Here is a 20312-nt window from a genome sequence, read left to right as displayed (position 1 = left end):
AGGATATAAGGAAAGCCACACGAGCCTGACTCGTGGGGAACGCCCTTGGTTTGCACGATAAATGTAGCGCCACTTGTGTGAGGAATACCTGCACTGTGTTAGGATCCCCACTGTACCTCTCTGGTGTTGCCAAGGGGACGGCTACCGGCATTTCCACTACTACCGCAGGGGTCTGGTTCGTGAGGGAGGTGCTGGGCGTGAGCGGGTCCAATTGGATAGCATCCAGTCTGGCTTTTACATCGGCTGTTTCTTGCCTGGAGGCAGCCAATTCAATTTGCACGGTCGCTAAAGCAGCCAGCACATCATCAAGTGTTGCCATGTCTGTTATCGACCGGGAGACAGTTAGTGTTATTAAGGTCGGATATTTTGTAACGCCCTGAACGTCTCAGGATCGTTTAACAGACACGATAATGAGAACGCAACCACTTGTGAAGGTTTAGTTATTTTAATGAAGGCAAAAATAATACAAGGAATAAACAAAGGTTATAGTCACTGGAATCCTCCAGGCTAAGTACGTTACCAGCCCACAGCACGGATGGTCCTAACCGTCCTCTGCATATACGCCGATCCCGGCGTATGCCAACAGAGGGCAGAAATGAAATGGCCGACAATGCCAATCGGTAGGCTGTGAGGGGCACGAAGAGTGTTGGGGAGAATCGAGGAGTCAGGGAAACACCCAGCCAGGGTCTCTACCTGAAGGGAGCAGCCGCTCAACCTCTTCCTCAGACTGCACCGGGACGCGGAGTCACCTCCTGGTGATGCGTCACGATACCCCAATCACAAGCAAAGAAAACTGAACCGAGAGCAGCCGCTCGATCGATCCTGTGGACTTCCGAGTCTGTAACGCGGCAAACACCTCCTGGTGTGCGTTACAGCTGGCAGTCCCTGTATCTCTGGTCGGGCTGGGAGTTACGACTCCAACCAGCAAAAGGGCCACTGCGCTTTGACTCAGCCGAGTCAAAAAGCGAAGCTCAATGGTTATCCGGGAGAGCTTCCGGGTCCTTCACAGGTGACGATGGGGCAAGACACGGCCCAGGGAGTAACGACTCGACCTACCTCCGTTCTTGCCTTACTGGAGCACCACTCCGGAACACTGCTCTTCACTAAGCAGGTACGTCGGTGTAAACACAATATCCGACAGCGTTGTACCTCCCGGTTCCTCCCTTTATAGGGCGTGTTTTCCTTGAGTTATGTAACAGCTCTCCTGTTTACATAAGGGCGTGTTTTCCTTGAGTTATGTAACAGCTCTCCTGTTTACATAAGGGCGTGTTTTCCTTGAGTTATGTAACAGCTCTCCTGTTTACATAAGGGCGTGTTTTCCTTGAGTTATGTAACAGCTCTCCTGTTTACATAAGGGCGTGTTTTCCTTGAGTTATGTAACAGCTCTCCTGTTTTCCTTGAGTTATGTAACAGCTCTCCTCTTTACATAAGGGCGTGTTTTCCTTGAGTTATGTAACAGCTCTCCTGTTTACATAAGGGCGTGTTTTCCTTGAGTTATGTAACAGCTCTCCTGTTTACATAACCTCTCAACCGCTAAGCATCCTGGGAGATGTAGTCCGTTTTCGCTGGTTACCGTTTTCCTCCCCTCGCATGACAGGAATTCTTGACACTCCCATAGATCGGCCCGCCCCTCCCAGCACATGCTGGCTCAGAGCCAGCAGCTGAAAAATAAAACAAAATAAAATAAAACGATAGTAAAATATTGTTTTATTTTTCAGCTCCTGGCTCTGAGCCAGTGGGGCCACTACGGAGGAGGTGCCGCTGATTCTAAATTGATTCAGTGGTTAAACATAGTTTGTGTCTTATGCTCTCTTTTAGTTGCTTGCCATTACATCACAAAAAGGCCACGACTCACCTGGTGGCATCAGGACAGTGATCCCCCAGAAGAAAGATCAATGTGGTTGCGCTTCTTATAACGGGCGCTCTCATGAGCTCTTGTATCAGCCGTGATGTGCTTACTTTTTGACAGAGATCAGAGCATCCGTCATTTGGTAGATTTCTTTTTTTTGCCAAATTGCACATTCATGTCCATCATCTGCTAGATGCATGTTTTGTTCTTGGCCAAGTTTGGGTCATGCACAAGGGGGAAACATCGGTTACATTGCGGTGTTTGCACCGCAATACCTTTACAACGGGGGTATTACACCACAAGTCATTACAATGACTTGCGCTGGATGGCGCTCTAAGATAAGGAATAGTATGGTTTACTATTCCAACACCTTCCCTACTGTAACGTAGGCTGGAGTTGGAATAGTAAATCATACTACTCCAAAGTCCAGCGCCCTCCTGCGCCAGTCGTTGTAACGACTTGCCTGCGTTGTAAAGGTATCGGGGTGTAAACACCGCAATCTAACGTCGTATATTCTGCACAAGGAAAAGACACCTGTCTTTCTGACAGTGAAGATCTCCTCCATGTCATTCCATTCAGCTTTCTCACATTTCCTTGGCCATTCCGTTTGTGTTGTGTTTTTTTTTTCAAATGAATTATTTTGGATTTCTTTAATGTGGCTCCAGGGTTGTCTGTCAGTGAGTTCCTTTCCCTGTGTATGCTGCTGTCCTACTCCCTGCCGCAGTGGGAAAGACTAATTTCGTGATGCAATCGTTAATCAGGTTTTTGGCAGCTAAACAACTTCTTTTGGTAGCTTGTGTCTGTTTGATTTTGCAGCACTGTAGCTCTGCTCACTGGTCAGTACAGTTGGTCTCTTGGGCAGCTGTTGGTGTTGACTGAAGAGGTGGATTGACTCCTCCGTTTGCACAAGTCCAACCCCTTTAGGTCTGTCTTAAAAGCACAGCTTCATGGTGATCTGTTGTTACCAATTTCTTAAAAACACACATATTACAAAATACATAAGTGGATCTTGACTTCATCCAGAAGACTAATTCTCTCCCCCTCATGCTCTTGACTTCGTTGTGTATCATTCTGCCTTCTGTAAAGGGGACTATTTTACTTGTCAAAAGTGCACTCAATATTCATAATATACAAAGCCATTTTGCAGTCGCCAAACCTGCGAGTAGCAAAAGCACAGGGTTTGAGTCTGCAAAACGGAGTTCCTTAATGTACGAAACCCATTTAGCAATTTGGTAACATGTTACTGAATCACAAAATGGGATTATAAAGGCATAACAAATTGTAATTTGGAAGGGGCATGTTTGAGGCGTCCCTGCAAAATAGTGATTCACTATGGTATGTATCAATGTTTTATGACTGAAATCCAGTTGCAAAACATTAACAAGCATTTCCAATGCAATAGGTCTCGCATTTACACGAGTTTAAGCTGTTGGCATTGTAAATGATAATGCCTTTTATTTATCTGTTTGGATAATTAACACACCAATATAATGCATTGTCATTTACAATGCCAATAGCTCAAACTCTTGTAAATGCGAGACCTATTTAATTTCAAAGAAGCGTCTACCATTGTCCCCGGCTGCTCTAAAAGTGAAAGCGCACATGGCGCGCTGAATGTTGCAGGAAAGCATGTTGTGCTTTTAGAAGGAGGAACTCATTAAAGAAAATAGTGCTTACAGACTAAATAAGACATACCGTATAACAACAGACGTAAAAGAGCGAGTCCTCATGGACGGTTACAAATGAAGACAAGGCGGTACTAAGGAGGGACTAACAAGCCTATTAACGAATCAGAAAGCAGCATTTACGAAGGACAATGACACAAGCCAATGACAAATATGGGCCGAGAGTTGGCGGGGCTTCAAGTCTGTATTCGAATACAGCATGCCTCGCAGAGCAGTGCATGCGCAGCCTACGCTCGACCGAAAAATTGACTGACTCCCAAGTTGGGATGGTAACACACTTTTGATGAATACTGCTAAGGCATGCTGGTGCCAATATCTAGGTGGGGAAAAACCCTTGCCCCCTATGCCCCTGCACTGCCCTTGGTGGTGATACCGGGAAATGGACCACATGGCCACAGAACTGGAAAGGCAAGTTGGGCAAATGCAAGACTCACCATATGGGGCAACATGTTTATATATTCCATTCTTTATACCTGTGAGGCGCTAATAGATGACCATGGGATACCTTTGGGTTCCTTCTTAATATTTGCCTCATTTGAAACTCAATTACGGGTGATGTGGGAAAAAACACATGCAGAACTGCAGACATCCAGATTCGTCCAAACAATCCTAACACATGGGACAGCCCGCTGAGCAGTCATAATGTCACACAATGCACTGCGCCAGGATCAAACTCTCGCGTTGACGTCGACTACGGGCCTATTGGGACAGGGAACTTTCAATCACACTGATGGATAAACAGTGAAAAAATATGCCTAGGGGTTCCGGAAGCCATTGCCATAAATACAAGTCTTAAATACACTCAATGTAACTATCTACATCATACCTATCTAACTCCACACAGAATAGCCAAAATGTATCCAGGAGCAACAGACACTTGCCCGCGATGCAGTACCCCAGAGGCCGCATTCACACACATGGTATGGACATGCCCGAACATAGTTGAGTTCTGGACAAAGATAGCGGAAATACTGACTGAGACTACTGGTACGCTAGTACCAATAAATGGGCAACATTTCATATTAGGGATCACCAAGCGTTCGACAAAACGTAAACCATTGAACAAATTCCTAGACTTGGCTATGGTGGTAGCGAAACGTAGGTTAGCCATGTGCTGGAAGGCCACCTGCCCCCCCCCCCCCCTCCCATTCCATGTTGGCTACAAGATTTACTTAAGGCCCTCACAGCTAAACTACAGATCTCCCGCTGCATAAGTCCGAATAGAACAAATGCAACTAACACTCCCAACTGGAGGGCATATCTAACCGCCATAGAGACTAAACTGGGTGCTAACCCAAATGCAACATATGCTACCCGAGCAGAATCCCGCACAAGTACGACTGAATAACGTCACACCACAAGATAGACATGAGGTTAGAAACTAGACATTTTCCCCCCACACACGATGCGCTACCCATCTGATATCCGGCTATGTCACAGACATTCCTGGTGATACTGAGATAAATACATCTGGAGACTAGATCTACAGGTCATACATACATCCCTCGAAATGAGTCATTGACGGAAGGTAGGAATACAATGACAATGGTACAACAAGAGTTATAACATAATTTAAGAGAAAGAACAGGTAGTAGTGCCCCTTACAAGGGAAAAACCGCACATCCACAATATGAGAAATATTTGTGAAATAACAATATTATGCGTGACAAATATATTGTTGATATATTATCAACTGGGTGCTATTTCAGCCTCTGACACCTACTACCCAAAGGTGTCACCTGCACATTAAAGCAATAAGATTCTAAGCATACTGTGTCAACGTGTGGGCAACGTAATCATTCCTTCTAGACTATTTTTTGGGGGGATACATCTTTATTAGTTTTCCTTCAATGTACATTGGTTATAAGTTCAATTTCACAAAACGTAGCAGTACATTACATTATCTTCATTTGATATTCTAAATTATAACAGTGTAATGCGATTGCACGGGCGCCATGTTGAGTGTAATATGTATTCACTGGTGTTCACGATCTAGGGCGTGGATTGCATACATTTTTCTATTATTCAGTATATTCAGTATATATCTGTTGTAACAATAAACACAACGTTCAACATAACAGGAAAATAATTATTGAGAAAAGAAGCAAAAGAGCAAGATCTCTACTATGTTATAACTCTTAGAAAAAAGAAAGATGAGGCTATTGCAGCACAACCATAGAATCAGAATCAATAGACAATAGAGAGACGTCAATGAGTTGTATAAATTACATCAGATCATCCAATACGTTTTCTTGGTATGCTTTATTATAATCCAAGATGTATTAAAAAATTCACAGCACACGATAGCCGACACGTGTTTCGTCTAACACACAGACTTTTTCAAGACTGGAATGACAAAGTGTTACAATCAATATATACTATACAATAAAATTCATTGTATAGTATATACCCTATCTTGCTAGAAGAACTTAAACTGTAATATGGGGTTACACTGACCCATGACCAATACTGTTTTTTGGATCTATTGATTCTGATTCTATGGTTGTGCTGCAATAGCCTCATCTTTCTTTTTTCTAAGAGTTATACCATAGTAGAGATTTTGCGCTATTGCTTCTTTTCTCAATAATTATTTTCCTGTTATGTTGAACGTTGTGTTTATTGTTACAACAGATATATACTGAATAATAGAAAAATGTATGCAATCCACGCTCTAGATCGTGAACACCAGTGAATACATATGACGCTTAACATGGCACCCGTGCAGTCGTATTACACTGTTATAATTTAGAATATCAAATGAAGATAATGTAATGTACTGCTACGTTTTGTGAAATTGAACTTATAACCGATGTACATTGAAGGAAAACTACTAAAGATGTATCCCCCCCCCAAAAAAATAGTCTAGAAGGAATGATTACGTTGCCCACAGAATGCTTAGAATCTTTTTAAAAAGTGCACTGAGGTAAGTATACCTGTTATGTCATAGCTTGCTTAGCCTCAAAGAAGAACTCTTAAGTTGCTGTGACTGCTATGCCCAAGGTCGCATAGCGCTCAACAGAGGTCGAAAATAATTTTTGTTTTTCAGAAACACAATGCTAACATGTAACGCTAGTTTGTTCTGTAATTGTATTAGCTGTACACACAGTGCAGGGAGGCAGACTGATCCATCTTAATGCATGGAGATCCCTGGCAGGCTGGTGACTCGAGAAACTATGGGGCATATTTACAGGCCCCATTCGCCACCACAGCATCACTTTTTTTGACGCTCCGGTGGTGAAACGCCATTTTCCATATTTACAAGGTGGTGCTAAGCCACTTAAGTTGGCTTAACAGCATCTTGTAAATATGGCCCTCTCCGCCACAGTCCTCTGCAGCAAAGGGAGGTGCAGTGGGTGTTGCACTGGGTGTTCCACTGCAACACTGATTGCTTTATGACGCTGCCCCAGATTTACAAGGCTGAGGCAGCACTAAAAACGAATGCTTGCAACATGACAGCAGGCTGCCTGAGCTGGCGCTAGGCAGCTCTTTTTGCACCAGCGCTAGGTGAAACACAGGGGTGCGCCGTATTCTTGGCTCCACTGCTCCTTGGTTCCACAGCTCCAACCAAACACTGGGGTGAGGTTTTACTCCAATCTGTACTTCTGTTGCTTCTGCTCCATTTTTCCCCCTCTCACGTCTGATTTTGCTTCTCTATTTCAGTGACAGAAAAAAGAGCGTTTTGCCAAATCTCGGCAAGCAGAAGACGTTGGTGGTGAAGCCCCCTGGGGACCGACTTCCTCCTTTTGCCTGTCATTTCTGGCTACGATTCTGCAAGAATCCAGTGTTCTACTCCCTGGTGTCTTGGATACAACGAGGGACCTTATCGGCGAAGTTTGCTATTGTTTTCGAGGCAGTATCGCCTTTTCATAGGAAGTAGTCACACGCCAGTAGAGGACTGAAGATGTTCTACAAATGAAGAAGTTGATGGCCACAACAGGAGATAAAAGGCTCCTCCGCAGCCCGGAACATCATCGGTTTAAAACAAAGCTACTCTATAGTAGACATCAACCCCTTCCTTAATGGTGGGGTAGATACCCAGTATACAGGAACGCGCCAAACTCCTAATCAACACACCTGACTAGAATCGCCTGTGCTCCTAAGAGTGATATAATTATGAGAGACAATCACAAAAAGTGACTCTTTTTTGTTGCCAGACGGTAGGCATATTAGATGCATAGTATTGGTAAATTCCATGTCTTGGGATGGCCTCACTTGAAACCACATTCTCTCCCATTGTACATGGGCAATAGAAAGACCGACCCATCATCCAACCATTCACAGGCAAACATTCAGCTGGACCCAGGAACAGCCAGGATGAAACATATCCTGTCCCGTTAGGCAATGGACTAGTCTCTCAGGCTCAAGACCTCTATTTCATTGGTTGTAATTCATAATTTCAGGAAGTAGCTGCATGTTCTCCTGAATAGACATAGGCTTATTAATTGACAGACCAACATGCATCTAAAACCTACAGCACTTCAGGAGAAAATTACACAGCAGGACTTTAAGGGGCCATGTGTTGTTTTGAACTGTCGTGAGTCTTCAGCATTACATTTTTCAAATTAGTTACTATCCTGGTGACCCTGTGAAACCTCTATCGCATTTGTTGCTTTCATAGCAAAAATGTCTTTCGGTTTCTGATGGTCACGCAGGGGAATGTCTGTAGCAGGGCAGTTCCATCATATTGCTGCTCAAAATACTAGTGTATCCAACAAGTATGTCGTTGGATGAGCCTCAACATGGCTGGTTTCATCAGCGGGATATGACAACATCCTTTTGCTTGTCAGATATTGGCTGGAGAAACCTGCCACTGTTTTTTCATACAGCTTAAGGCTGCTAAGGTTCAACATTAATTAACCATTCTTGATTTTAGTTCACCCTTAAAAATAGTGCCTTGCAAATTAGACATTTTCAAAAACTATGTTGGGCAACCAAAAAATGATACTGGAGTGGAATGATTCATATGAGTCTTGATGACGCACCCTACATCCCCCTGCTGGTGGGGGAGATGGTGGAGCCCAGCACCTCCTGAGAATGGAAAGGCCTTCAGCTATTGGTCTCCCCCACGGCTTGTGAAAAGAATGGCCATGCTCCACTTCTCCAGCTTCCCCGGGCCATTGACAGATCTCCGACCCACCTCGTCTCATCCAGTGGAGCTGGTGGCTACCTTGCTGGACAGAAAGAAGGACTACAGCATAGGGTTCAACCTTTCTACTAGGGTCCCGGAGCACAATCTCTCCAACTTGCCAATGATGTTCTGTGAGCTTGACACGGATCCCCAGGCTACCACGGTGATGGACTTGGACAATCACCTTGTGGACGAAGACTATCTGGGTGACACCATCTCATTGGTCCTCCCAGTGGTGTATGCCCTTATCTGTGGCTGCGGCGTGCTGGCAAACGGCCTGGTCATCTCCATCCTGCTCACCTGCAAGCAGAAGCTGGTCTCTGACGTGTACATTTTGAATTTGGCCGTGGCAGACCTCCTCTTTCTGGTAGGCATGCCCTTTATCATCCATCAGCTCATCCAGGAGAAAGGCTGGATCTTCGGCGAGTTCCTCTGCCGTGCAGTCACAGCTATTGATCTCAACAACCAGTTCACCAGCGTGGCCATCATTACAGTCCTGTGCATTGATAGGTAAGCCCACTGTGACCAGGTCAACGAAAGCTATCAAATGTGAGACAGTTTTTCAGCTTATGACTTGAAAGCAATTTCATTTACTTCCTTTAAGGGCTATGAGAGTTATATAGAGCCAGCACAAGTTCTATCCTCTAGATGAGCATGAATATTGGGAACAGCAAGAGGTAACAGCTGCTATCTCTCACTTCAGTAGGGCTGCGGCCGTTCATGGTGGGCCATGTGCCTGTCTTTTGCCTGTGAAAGGTGCATAAAGTAAAAAAATAAATGTCAGAATTTCTCGTTAATGCATGAACTTTAAAAGGAACATATTGGAAAAAGTGAGCAGTGATTGCCTCTGTGTGTTTCTCACTTGTTTGGTCTTAAGTTCATGCATTAACTCAGATAAATCCCAAGGTATATGCAGGAATGGCTCCTCCATCATAGCGGAGGAGCGTTGCCCCACTAAAAATGCCCCAGAGACAAAACATAAAATATGAATGAAGCTAATTCATTACTATTTTATTTTCCGTCAACCCGAACCGACTGTCAGGATGGGGCAGAGCCTGCTGAGTGGCAGCAGAAGCATGGAGGAGTGGTGGCCTGCCTGTGCATAGTTTAAAGTGCGCATGTCTGTTTGGCCGGCTGTCTTGCGATGGCCAGCCAGGCATGCACATCTTATACTTCTCTAACCTAGCTGTCTTAGACAGCTAGGTTAGAGAAAGCACAAGCCTCCAGTGCTCTTGAGAGCGGCGGGAGAGGCTGCCCCCTCCAATCCTGGCATTGCTCTCATGCTGGTTACCAGCATAAGAGCAGGGTCAGGATTGGTCAGGGGAGTTGTTGAGGGTCCCAAGCTGGAGGCAGAGCTGAGAAGAAGAAAACCGGAGTGAGGAGGACGTTCATGCAGGAAGGTAAGTGCCTATCTCTTTCCTTTAGAAATAAGTACATATTTAAGTATATATTTAATGTTTATTTAATAAGTATAAGTTTATTTAATGTGGTTACCCAACCACCACTTATTTGCCCGCCCTCACAACTCTCTAGTGCTACCAGCCACCACTGGGTATATGTCTGAACTTTAGATATCTATAACAACAAAAACCCTGAGGTCTGAAATCACCAAAAAGGAAAAAGAAGAACGAGAAGGTGGTGTATAAATGACAAACAAAAAGCCCAATTCACGTAGTGAAAGGGCAATCCCTTTTAAGGACGTAATCCCTCACTCACCCTGGGTGACATGCTTCATCATATGGGATTCTCCTCCCAGAGAAAAATCCTAGTTTCTCTGGGGGCTACAACCCCCTCTATGAGAGGGAGGAGCTCAGGGATGTTTTGATTGTGCACTAAAGGATAGACTAAATCCACATATGATGAGCTACGTATGAGTGAGGGGTGCAGTGCTGACAAATTGATAGTGCAGTGAAAGTGTATTAAAACTAGTCACGGGACGGCAAGGGAGATTCTCTTGACACAACCGTGCCGAAGCTAGATTAAAAACGTGAACACCACTAGTCGAATGTAGGCCATGGTGTTAAACAATGAGAGAAGGTCGACATGTTTCAGCCTAAACGCCTAAATGGGCTCGGCTTTCATCAGGACCACAATAGCTACTGCAAAATGAAAAAAACTGTGTGCTAACTACACAGAAAAAAGGATACTGTGAACACCCAATAGTTGCTAGAAGGGTGTACGTCGCTTAGTCATCTCAAACATCACCTAAACAAAGAGAACTCAGTGTAAGAACAAGTTGGTTCTGAATGCAAAGTGATACAAACGTAAAAAATGAAGCTTAATAGCTAATTGCATAAACCACTCACCCGTAAGCACTGGGTGCGACTCTAACCTCCACCTGGCATCCGCTCAGGAAGGGAACACCGCTCTGAAAAGGGATGTAAGAAGCTCAGAATTTGGTACTTACATCTCAGGAGCGAATGTTCAAAAATGTGGACTAATAAACTAAAAACAAGGGAGACCGATATCTTCACTAAATGCACAAAGTGCTGTTTGCGAGAAGAACCAAAGAAAATGCCACGTTCTTCCAATTGTATGCGCTATAGACAAAACTCGCTGTATTGGACAATCAATTAGAACAAATCAAAAAAACCTTGTTAATACAAACATAGGTTCAATGGAAGAATGGACTCAATGTACTTGCACTCGAGTGCGTGATAAGTAAAACGAGTGACCACAGATGCTTAAAAGGTCAATAGCCGCCTGAAAGACGACTAAGTATAAACTTACAAAAGAAACAGTGAATATGGAGTATATTCAAAAAGTCACGGAGAGCTGTTCCAAACGCTTACCTATCCGTCGGGGAACCGAGGCTGAAATGAGCCTGAAGCCGGAGGTCCCACGGGACGGGTAAACGTGTAATAAGAAGCGTCAATGTCTTCGATCAATAGCCAATGGAAAAGCCCATTACAAAATAACCAAAAATGAAGAAACCAAACAGAGCTGCTCTACCGCGCTGTGCTTGTAGTCTTGGCAACGGTGAATGCAGCCGTCGATGTAGTTTTGTCTTAAAGGGACTGTACACGAAAAACAAAGGTGCTAGCTTGTGTTTCTAGGCTGAGCACTAAAGTAAGATGTCGAAAAACGGAGGGATCCTAGTTATAAAGACACTAGCTCCATTAGAAAATGCAACAAAGAAAAAAGAAGAAACACAGGTATTAGCTCATACTATTGAGCTTAACGCCAGCTCCCTAGGCGGAAACGGAGGAAATCTAATTTGTAAAGGCATTAGCTCCGTAATTGACGCACGAACGCTCGTCACAGAACTAGCATAAATACCGCCAAGAAGGGTCAAAACGTTCTAATGTGCATGAAAACAACAGATGTCCTAAAACAGCGAGACATTGAAAAATATTCAATTAATCCAAAATGTTGGACGTAGTAGTTCAAAAAGGGCAAGCACTATGTAGCACTAACCGCAACAGGGGTAGAAGACATGGTAAATGAGAGACCCAAGGTAAATCGGACCTGCACATAGCGTGCTCACTTAGCTAAACCCATATGCATAGTGTGAAGTAGTACGCGACTGGAAATAGACTGAATTTATGGAAATCACAGTGACAACCACGGAATGTCGTCATTCAGTCCTTTGACATGCGTGTTAAGTGTGTAAACCCACCGCTGCTGTCGTTTAAACAGAAAGGAAGAGCAGTCTGTCAGATGGGAAGGTATGAAAGGTTTGTCAAGGACTGTCCAGTGTAAGTCATTTGGAGCATGGTTGGCTGCTAAAAAGTGGTTGGTGAGTTTAGTTGCAGAACGGCCACACCGTATGGTGCTTTTGTGTTCCAAAATTCGCGTTTTTACCCGACGGGTGGTCATTCCAACATATCGTAACCCGCACGGACATGTTATTAAGTAAATCAAATTAGAGCTGTTGCAGTCACTGTGACTTTTAAGGGTCCACGGCCTGCCAGTGCCAATGTCGATCTCTTTAGTCACAGAAGTATGGCAACAAGCCGCACAGGAACCACATGGGTAGTGTCCTACGACTGGTGGTAGACCCCACAGGGTGTGTTGAGTGCCTGTTTGATGAGTCCGTGGGTGGGTGTGTATCAGTTGATCCCTGATGTTACTGCTGCGTTTGAAAGCAAAGAGAGGTCTCGGCAACTTAACCTCTCCTATGTTCAAAATTTTCCAATTCGTCAAGATGATTTTTTTGATTTGATTGGAAAAATTGCAGTAAGTGTGTACACAGGTGAGCCTGTTATCAGAGGATTTAGGGACCTTAGGTTCCAGTAGAGCCTCACGATTGTTATTTGCGGCGCGTTTAGAAGCTCTACGGATCAATTGCTTGGGATATTGCCTGGCCAGTAGTTGTTTGGATAAATTGCTCGCATGTTCTTTGTACTTATCATCTGAGGAGCAATTTCTTTTTAAGCGCAAAAACTGACCAAAAGGCAGATTGTCCCGCAATGCCCGTGGGTGAAAACTGTCATATTTCAAAAGGGCATTCACCGCCATAGGTTTTCTATACAGCTCGGTGCTCAAGCCACCCTCAGAGGGGGTTATCAATATGTCCAAAAAAGGAAGTTGGGTCTTGGAGTACTCGCAGGTGAATTTTAAGAAGGTATCACGATTGTTTAGCCAGTTCTTAAAAGCCAACTATGAAGCCAATGGTCCGTGCCATAGTACGAACACGTCGTCTATGTACCTCTTCCATATCCTTATTTGATCTTTGTATGGATTATTGGTATCGAACACATGCTGTTCCTCAAAGACGTGAACATACAGGTTAGCCAGGCTGGGAGCAAAAATGCTCCCCATCGAAGTGCCTGACACTTGTAGGAACAACTGTTCCTCAAATTGAAAAAAGTTCTCTTTCATGGCTAACTTGGCACATGACATGATGAACGAAACTGGAGTGATGGAGTCCGGTGGATTAGCCAACAGGAGAGTTTCGATGACATCCAATGTCTCATCCTGTGGAATACATGTGTAAAGTGACTCTACATCAAATGAGACTAAAAATTCTGTCTCACCATCACAGGATAAATCTTTGAGTAGGATCAAAATGTCCTTGATGTCCTTTAGGTATGTAGGCATTTTGGCGACCAAGGGACGTAAAAAATGATCTGCAAATGCCGACAAAGGTTCCAAGAGGGACCCAAGTCCGGAGATAATCGGACGACCAGGAGGGGGGCTCACATTCTTGTGCACCTTAGGCAGAATATAAAAGTAAGGAACAATGGGGGAGGATTTAACCAAGTACTGGGCTTCATTTGTAGTGATCCAACCATTAGTGCTGGCTTCATTTACCATGATCTGAATGGTCTGTTGTAATCTTTTGGTGGGATCCTCAGTGAGAGGTCGGTAAAAATGTACATTTTGCAATTGTCTCAAGCATTCGGTGCGATAGGCGGTGGTGTCCATGATCACTGTGGCACCACCTTCTGATCCTGATAATCAGTACTGCCAATCGGGTTGCTGATGCTGTCTTGATCGAGATTCAGGCTTTAGAATCTCAAATCAAAGTGACAGTCACAGGCGCTCTGTTTAAAAAACAACAAGAGGAATCAAACAAACACAACAAAGAATTCACGGTGACTGCACAGGTGTTAACCACTTGTACAGCGGAAAACCGTCAATATCAAAATCTTACAAAGTCTGAGCGACAGGCCTTAAAATCTCTCACTTCTGATGAAACGATCATGATCAAGCCAGCAGATAAAGGTGGTGCCACAGTGATCATGGACACCACCGCCTATCGCACCGAATGCTTGAGACAATTGCAAAATGTACATTTTTACCGACCTCTCACTGAGGATCCCACCAAAAGATTACAACAGACCATTCAGATCATGGTAAATGAAGCCAGCACTAATGGTTGGATCACTACAAATGAAGCCCAGTACTTGGTTAAATCCTCCCCCATTGTTCCTTACTTTTATATTCTGCCTAAGGTGCACAAGAATGTGAGTCCCCCTCCTGGTCGTCCGATTATCTCCGGACTTGGGTCCCTCTTGGAACCTTTGTCGGCATTTGCAGATCATTTTTTACGTCCCTTGGTCGCCAAAATGCCTACGTACCTAAAGGACACCAAGGACATTTTGATCCTACTCAAAGATTTATCCTTTGATGGTGAGACAGAATTTTTAGTCTCATTTGATGTAGAGTCACTTTACACATGTATTCCACAGGATGAGACTTTGGATGTCATCGAAACTCTCCTGTTGGCTAATCCACCGGACTCCATCACTCCAGTTTCGTTCATCATGTCATGTGCCAAGTTAGCCATGAAAGAGAACTTTTTTCAATTTGAGGAACAGTTGTTCCTACAGGTGTCAGGCACTTCGATGGGGAGCATTTTTGCTCCCAGCCTGGCTAACCTGTATGTTCACGTCTTTGAGGAACAGCATGTGTTCGATACCAATAATCCATACAAAGATCAAATAAGGATATGGAAGAGGTACATAGACGACGTGTTCGTACTATGGCACGGACCACTGGCTTCATTGTTGGCTTTTAAGAACTGGCTAAACAATCGTGATACCTTCTTAAAATTCACCTGCGAGTACTCCAAGACCCAACTTCCTTTTTTGGACATATTGATAACCCCCTCTGAGGGTGGCTTGAGCACCGAGCTGTATAGAAAACATATGGCGGTGAATGCCCTTTTGAAATATGACAGTTTTCACCCACGGGCATTGCGGGACAATCTGCCTTTTGGTCAGTTTTTGCGCTTAAAAAGAAATTGCTCCTCAGATGATAAGTACAAAGAACATGCGAGCAATTTATCCAAACAACTACTGGCCAGGCAATATCCCAAGCAATTGATCCGTAGAGCTTCTAAACGCGCCGCAAATAACAATCGTGAGGCTCTACTGGAACCTAAGGTCCCTAAATCCTCTGATAACAGGCTCACCTGTGTACACACTTACTGCAATTTTTCCAATCAAATCAAAAAAATCATCTTGACGAATTGGAAAATTTTGAACATAGGAGAGGTTAAGTTGCCGAGACCTCTCTTTGCTTTCAAACGCAGCAGTAACATCAGGGATCAACTGGTACACACCCGCCCACGGACTCATCAAACAGGCACTCAACACACCCTGTGGGGTCTACCACCAGTCGTAGGACACTACCCATGTGGTTCCTGTGCGGCTTGTTGCCATACTTCTGTGACTAAAGAGATCGACATTGGCACTGGCAGGCCTTGGACCCTTAAAAGTCACAGTAACTGCAACAGCTCTAATTTGATTTACTTAATAACATGTCCGTGCGGGTTACGATATGTTGGAATGACCACCCGTCGGGTAAAAACGCGAATTTTGGAACACAAAAGCACCATACGGTGTGGCCGTTCTGCAACTAAACTCACCAACCACTTTTTAGCAGCCAACCATGCTCCAAATGACTTACACTGGACAGTCCTTGACAAACCTTTCATACCTTCCCATCTGACAGACTGCTCTTCCTTTCTGTTTAAACGAGAGCAGCGGTGGGTTTACACACTTAACACGCATGTCAAAGGACTGAATGACGACATTCCGTGGTTGTCACTGTGATTTCCATAAATTCAGTCTATTTCCAGTCGCGTACTACTTCACACTATGCATATGGGTTTAGCTAAGTGAGCACGCTATGTGCAGGTCCGATATACCTTGGGTCTCTCATTTACCATGTCTTCTACCCCTGTTGCGGTTAGTGCTACATAGTGCTTGCCCTTTTTGAACTACTACGTCCAACATTTTGGATTAATTGAATATTTTTCAATGTCTCGCTGTTTTAGGACATCTGTTGTTTTCATGCACATTAGAACGTTTTGACCCTTCTTGGCGGTATTTATGCTAGTTCTGTGACGAGCGTTCGCGCGTCAATTACGGAGCTAATGCCTTTACAAATTAGATTTCCTCCGTTTCCGCCTAGGGAGCTGGCGTTAAGCTCAATAGTATGAGCTAATACCTGTGTTTCTTCTTTTTTCTTTGTTGCATTTTCTAACGGAGCTAGTGTCTTTTTAACTAGGATCCCTCCGTTTTTCGACATCTTACTTTAGTGCTCAGCCTAGAAACACAAGCTAGCACCTTTGTTTTTCGTGTACAGTCCCTTTAAGACAAAACTACATCGACGGCTGCATTCACCGTTGCCAAGACTACAAGCACAGCGCGGTAGAGCAGCTCTGTTTGGTTTCTTCATTTTTGGTTATTTTGTAATGGGCTTTTCCATTGGCTATTGATCGAAGACATTGACGCTTCTTATTACACGTTTACCCGTCCCGTGGGACCTCCGGCTTCAGGCTCATTTCAGCCTCGGTTCCCCGACGGATAGGTAAGCGTTTGGAACAGCTCTCCGTGACTTTTTGAATATACTCCATATTCACTGTTTCTTTTGTAAGTTTATACTTAGTCGTCTTTCAGGCGGCTATTGACCTTTTAAGCATCTGTGGTCACTCGTTTTACTTATCACGCACTCGAGTGCAAGTACATTGAGTCCATTCTTCCATTGAACCTATGTTTGTATTAACAAGGTGTGACGGGGCTGGGGCGGCAGAGACGACAAACAAGAGAATGCAGGGTGGTCGAGCACTTTATTCTCAACCGGGTACAGGGCTTCTCCCAATAATGTTCGGTACAAGGATGGTATGTCTCCGGCTCTTCAGTCTTTGGACTGTCTGCTTGACACTCAGGGCGGCACGCTCCTATTCGATCGTCAGGTCCGCTGCTGTTGACTCCCCGGTCTGGTTCCCTCCGTGTCTTCCCTCCGTCGTATAGGACAAAAGAGACGAAAGTACTGGTTAGGTCGGGGATCTCGTGCGCCGGGACACAAGTAGGGCCGGGAGTGAGGGAAACCAAGTGCTTGTAGTGCTCTCACTCTCTCGTGACTGTGAGGGGGGGTGCACGTGTGAGGGGGATACTAGGGCAGGGTACTGGATGCGGTCTCGGTGTTACGGGTCTGGGTTTATCAATGGTGGTGAGGTGGCTTTCCCCAACCAACCCGCTACCCTTCCACGTACCTGCTCGAGCCACGCTCCTCCCCTGGGAACGTGGCCGGGCGCTTCGTGGTAACGTTGGCCTCCTGGCTTGTCGGTGTCGTCTTCGTCCGGTCTCCCTTCCTCCGTACTGCTACCTCCGCTTCTCCGCTCTCGAATCGTCCTCCTTCTCCGCACTGAATCTCCTTCCGCCTCCTGGGAAACGCCGTCCGTCGTCTTCCGGAATCCTACCGCTTTTGTGTATCCTAGCAACGTGACGTCATCGGTGGGAGTGGTCTCGTCATTCTGAAAGGCGAAGTTAAAGGAGCCCTGTCCACTTTCCACGGGCCAGTCCTGCGTATAATAGGGATATGTCTCCTCCAGTGGTCCTGTCACTTCGGGTTGCTGCAGGGGGAGAGAAGGGGTCAACGAGGCATCTGGTGTACAACATTTCTGTTTATAGGAGGGCGGTCCTACAGTATCGAACGCCCTGTCACACTCCTCCCCCCCTGGATTCTCCCGTTCGGGGAGAGGGAAGACCCTTGAGAGAAAATCAGCGTTACCATTATCCCTGCCCTTCCTATGTCTGATGGTGAAGGCGTACGGCTGCAAGGTGAGGAACCATCGTAGGATTCTGGGGTTTTGGCTCCTATTTTTATACATCCATTGCAGGGGCGCGTGGTCAGTATATAGGATAAATGGTTTACCTTCCAGGTAATATTGAAGCTTCTCTATGGCCCATTTTATGGCCAGGCACTCTCTCTCAATAGTTGGGTACTTGGCCTCCCTCGGGAACAGTTTTCGGCTTACAAATAGAATGGGGTGTTCTAGCCCATCCCCCCCCCTCCTGAGACAACACCGCTCCTATGCCCATGTCCGAGGCGTCGGTGGCTAAGATAAAGGGCTTGGAGAAGTTCGGGGATAACAACACCGGCTGGTTTGTGATGGTATCTTTCAAATCTGAGAAGGCGCGTAGGGCACTAGGACTGGGCTGTAGGAATTCCCTTTGGTTACTCCCATTGCGTAGCAGGTCTGTAAGAGGGGCAGCAGTGTCTGCAAAGTTGGGGATGAATCTCCGATAGTACCCGATAAGGCCTAGGAACGCCCTCAGATCTCTTTTATTGCAAGGAAAGGGGGTAGCCTGTATAGCTCGGACTTTGGAGGTTTGTGGGGTGATAGAGCCCTCACCTAACACAAAGCCGAGATAATTGACCTTCGTAAACGCCGCTCTGGACTTCTTGGCGTTTATGTGCAGTCCAGCTTCTTGCAGGGCGGTGAGGATCATTTTTAGATGCCCCAAATGTTCCTCCCAAGTGTCGCTGTATATGACGATGTCGTCCAAGTAAGCTGAGCTGAATGACGGGAAGGGTTGTAGGATCGCATTCATAAGTCTTTGAAAAGTGGCCGGGGCCCCATGAAGGCCAAACGGTAGCACGGTGAACTCGAATAATCCTTCGTCCGTGATGAAGGCCGTTTTCTTCCTATCGGCTTCCCTGAGGGGCACCTGCCAATATCCCTTTGTCAGGTCTAGCGTTGTTATAAAGGCGGCTTCTCCGAGTCTTTCAATCAACTCGTCTACGCGCGGTATGGGGTAGGCGTCGAACGTAGAGATGGCATTTAGGGCTCGAAAGTCCATGCAGAAACGCCGAGAACCGTCGGGTTTAGGCACCATGACAATCGGCGAGGCCCAGTCACTATTCGAGGGCCGAATCACCCCAAGGTTCAACATCTCTCTGACCTCCTTCTTGATGGCCTCTCTCCGAGCGGCCGGTATGCGGTACGGTTTCAGCTTTACCTTCTGTCCCGTCGGGGTCTCAATGTGATGTTCCACTAACGATGTTCTCCCGGGTCTATTTGAAAAGATCTCTTGAAAGGGACGGAGAACATCGCGTAACTGTTGCTGGCGGACTCGTGGAAGTTCTTCACTTATGACCAGTTCGTTCAGGGTGGAGGGTTCCTTTTGGGGTTGAGGTAGGAGCAAGTGGGCACTTGTTGGGGGGGGCCCTATCCACTTCTTCAATAAGTTTATATGGTATGTTTGGGTTTTTGATGGTGAAAGACGTAATCGGTAGGTGGTATCTCCGATCGTACCAACCACCTCGTAAGGTCCCTTCCACTCACTCCGTTCTTTGCTGGCGCAGGCCGGGAGCATGATCAAAGCCCAATCGCCGACCGCTAAGGTCCGGAGTTTTTTTCCTTTGTCATAGCATCGTTTTTGCTTCTGTCTTTGCATCTCCAAATTGGTATAGGCCAAGCTCCTTAGTTTACCTATTTTGGACCGGAGTTGTTGTGTGTAGTCAAGGAGGGCCCTTTGTTCTTGTTCGCCTTCCATCTCCCACGCATCCTTGGTCATTTCCAGCAGGGATCTCGGATGTCTGCCATAAAGGAGTTCGAAGGCTGAACATCCCAGACTGCTCTGTTTCTGAGCTCTCAAGACGTAGAGGGCTAATGGGAGGAGGAGATCCCACTCGGGTCCTTCAGCCGACAGCATCTTCTTTAGGGTGGTTTTCAGAGACTGGTTATACCGCTCGACGAGACCGTCCGTCTGCGGGTGGTACACCGACGTCCGTAGATGTTTTATATCTAAGGTTTTACAGACCTCCTGCATCAATTTTGAAGTGAACGGGGTACCTTGGTCTGTTAAAATCTCCTTCGGAAATCCGACCCTGGAGCATAGCTCAATCAACCTTTCGGCTATGTTAGCTGTTGTGGGGGCTCTTAGGGGAAAAGCCTCGATAAATCTGG

At 45.6% G+C, this 20312-nt stretch overlaps 1 protein-coding gene across 1 annotated transcript in view; it reads left to right on the top strand.

Annotated features, from left to right (window-relative positions):
• Positions 1–20312, top strand: part of LOC146784317 (melanin-concentrating hormone receptor 1-like) — a 267323-nt gene that overhangs the window by 57535 nt on the left and 189476 nt on the right. Inside the window, exon 2 of the mRNA XM_085636023.1 lies at positions 7195–9172. Within this exon, the coding sequence (XP_085492149.1) occupies positions 8508–9172 (665 nt within the window). The 5' untranslated portion in view covers positions 7195–8507. The remainder of the gene's footprint in view (positions 1–7194; positions 9173–20312) is intronic.

Source organism: Triturus cristatus, chromosome 11, assembly GCF_964204655.1.
Source record: "Triturus cristatus chromosome 11, aTriCri1.1, whole genome shotgun sequence".
Classification (NCBI taxonomy): domain Eukaryota; kingdom Metazoa; phylum Chordata; class Amphibia; order Caudata; family Salamandridae; genus Triturus; species Triturus cristatus.
Note: the sequence above shows the minus strand (reverse complement) of the source record. Positions and strands in the feature narration are given on the sequence as shown.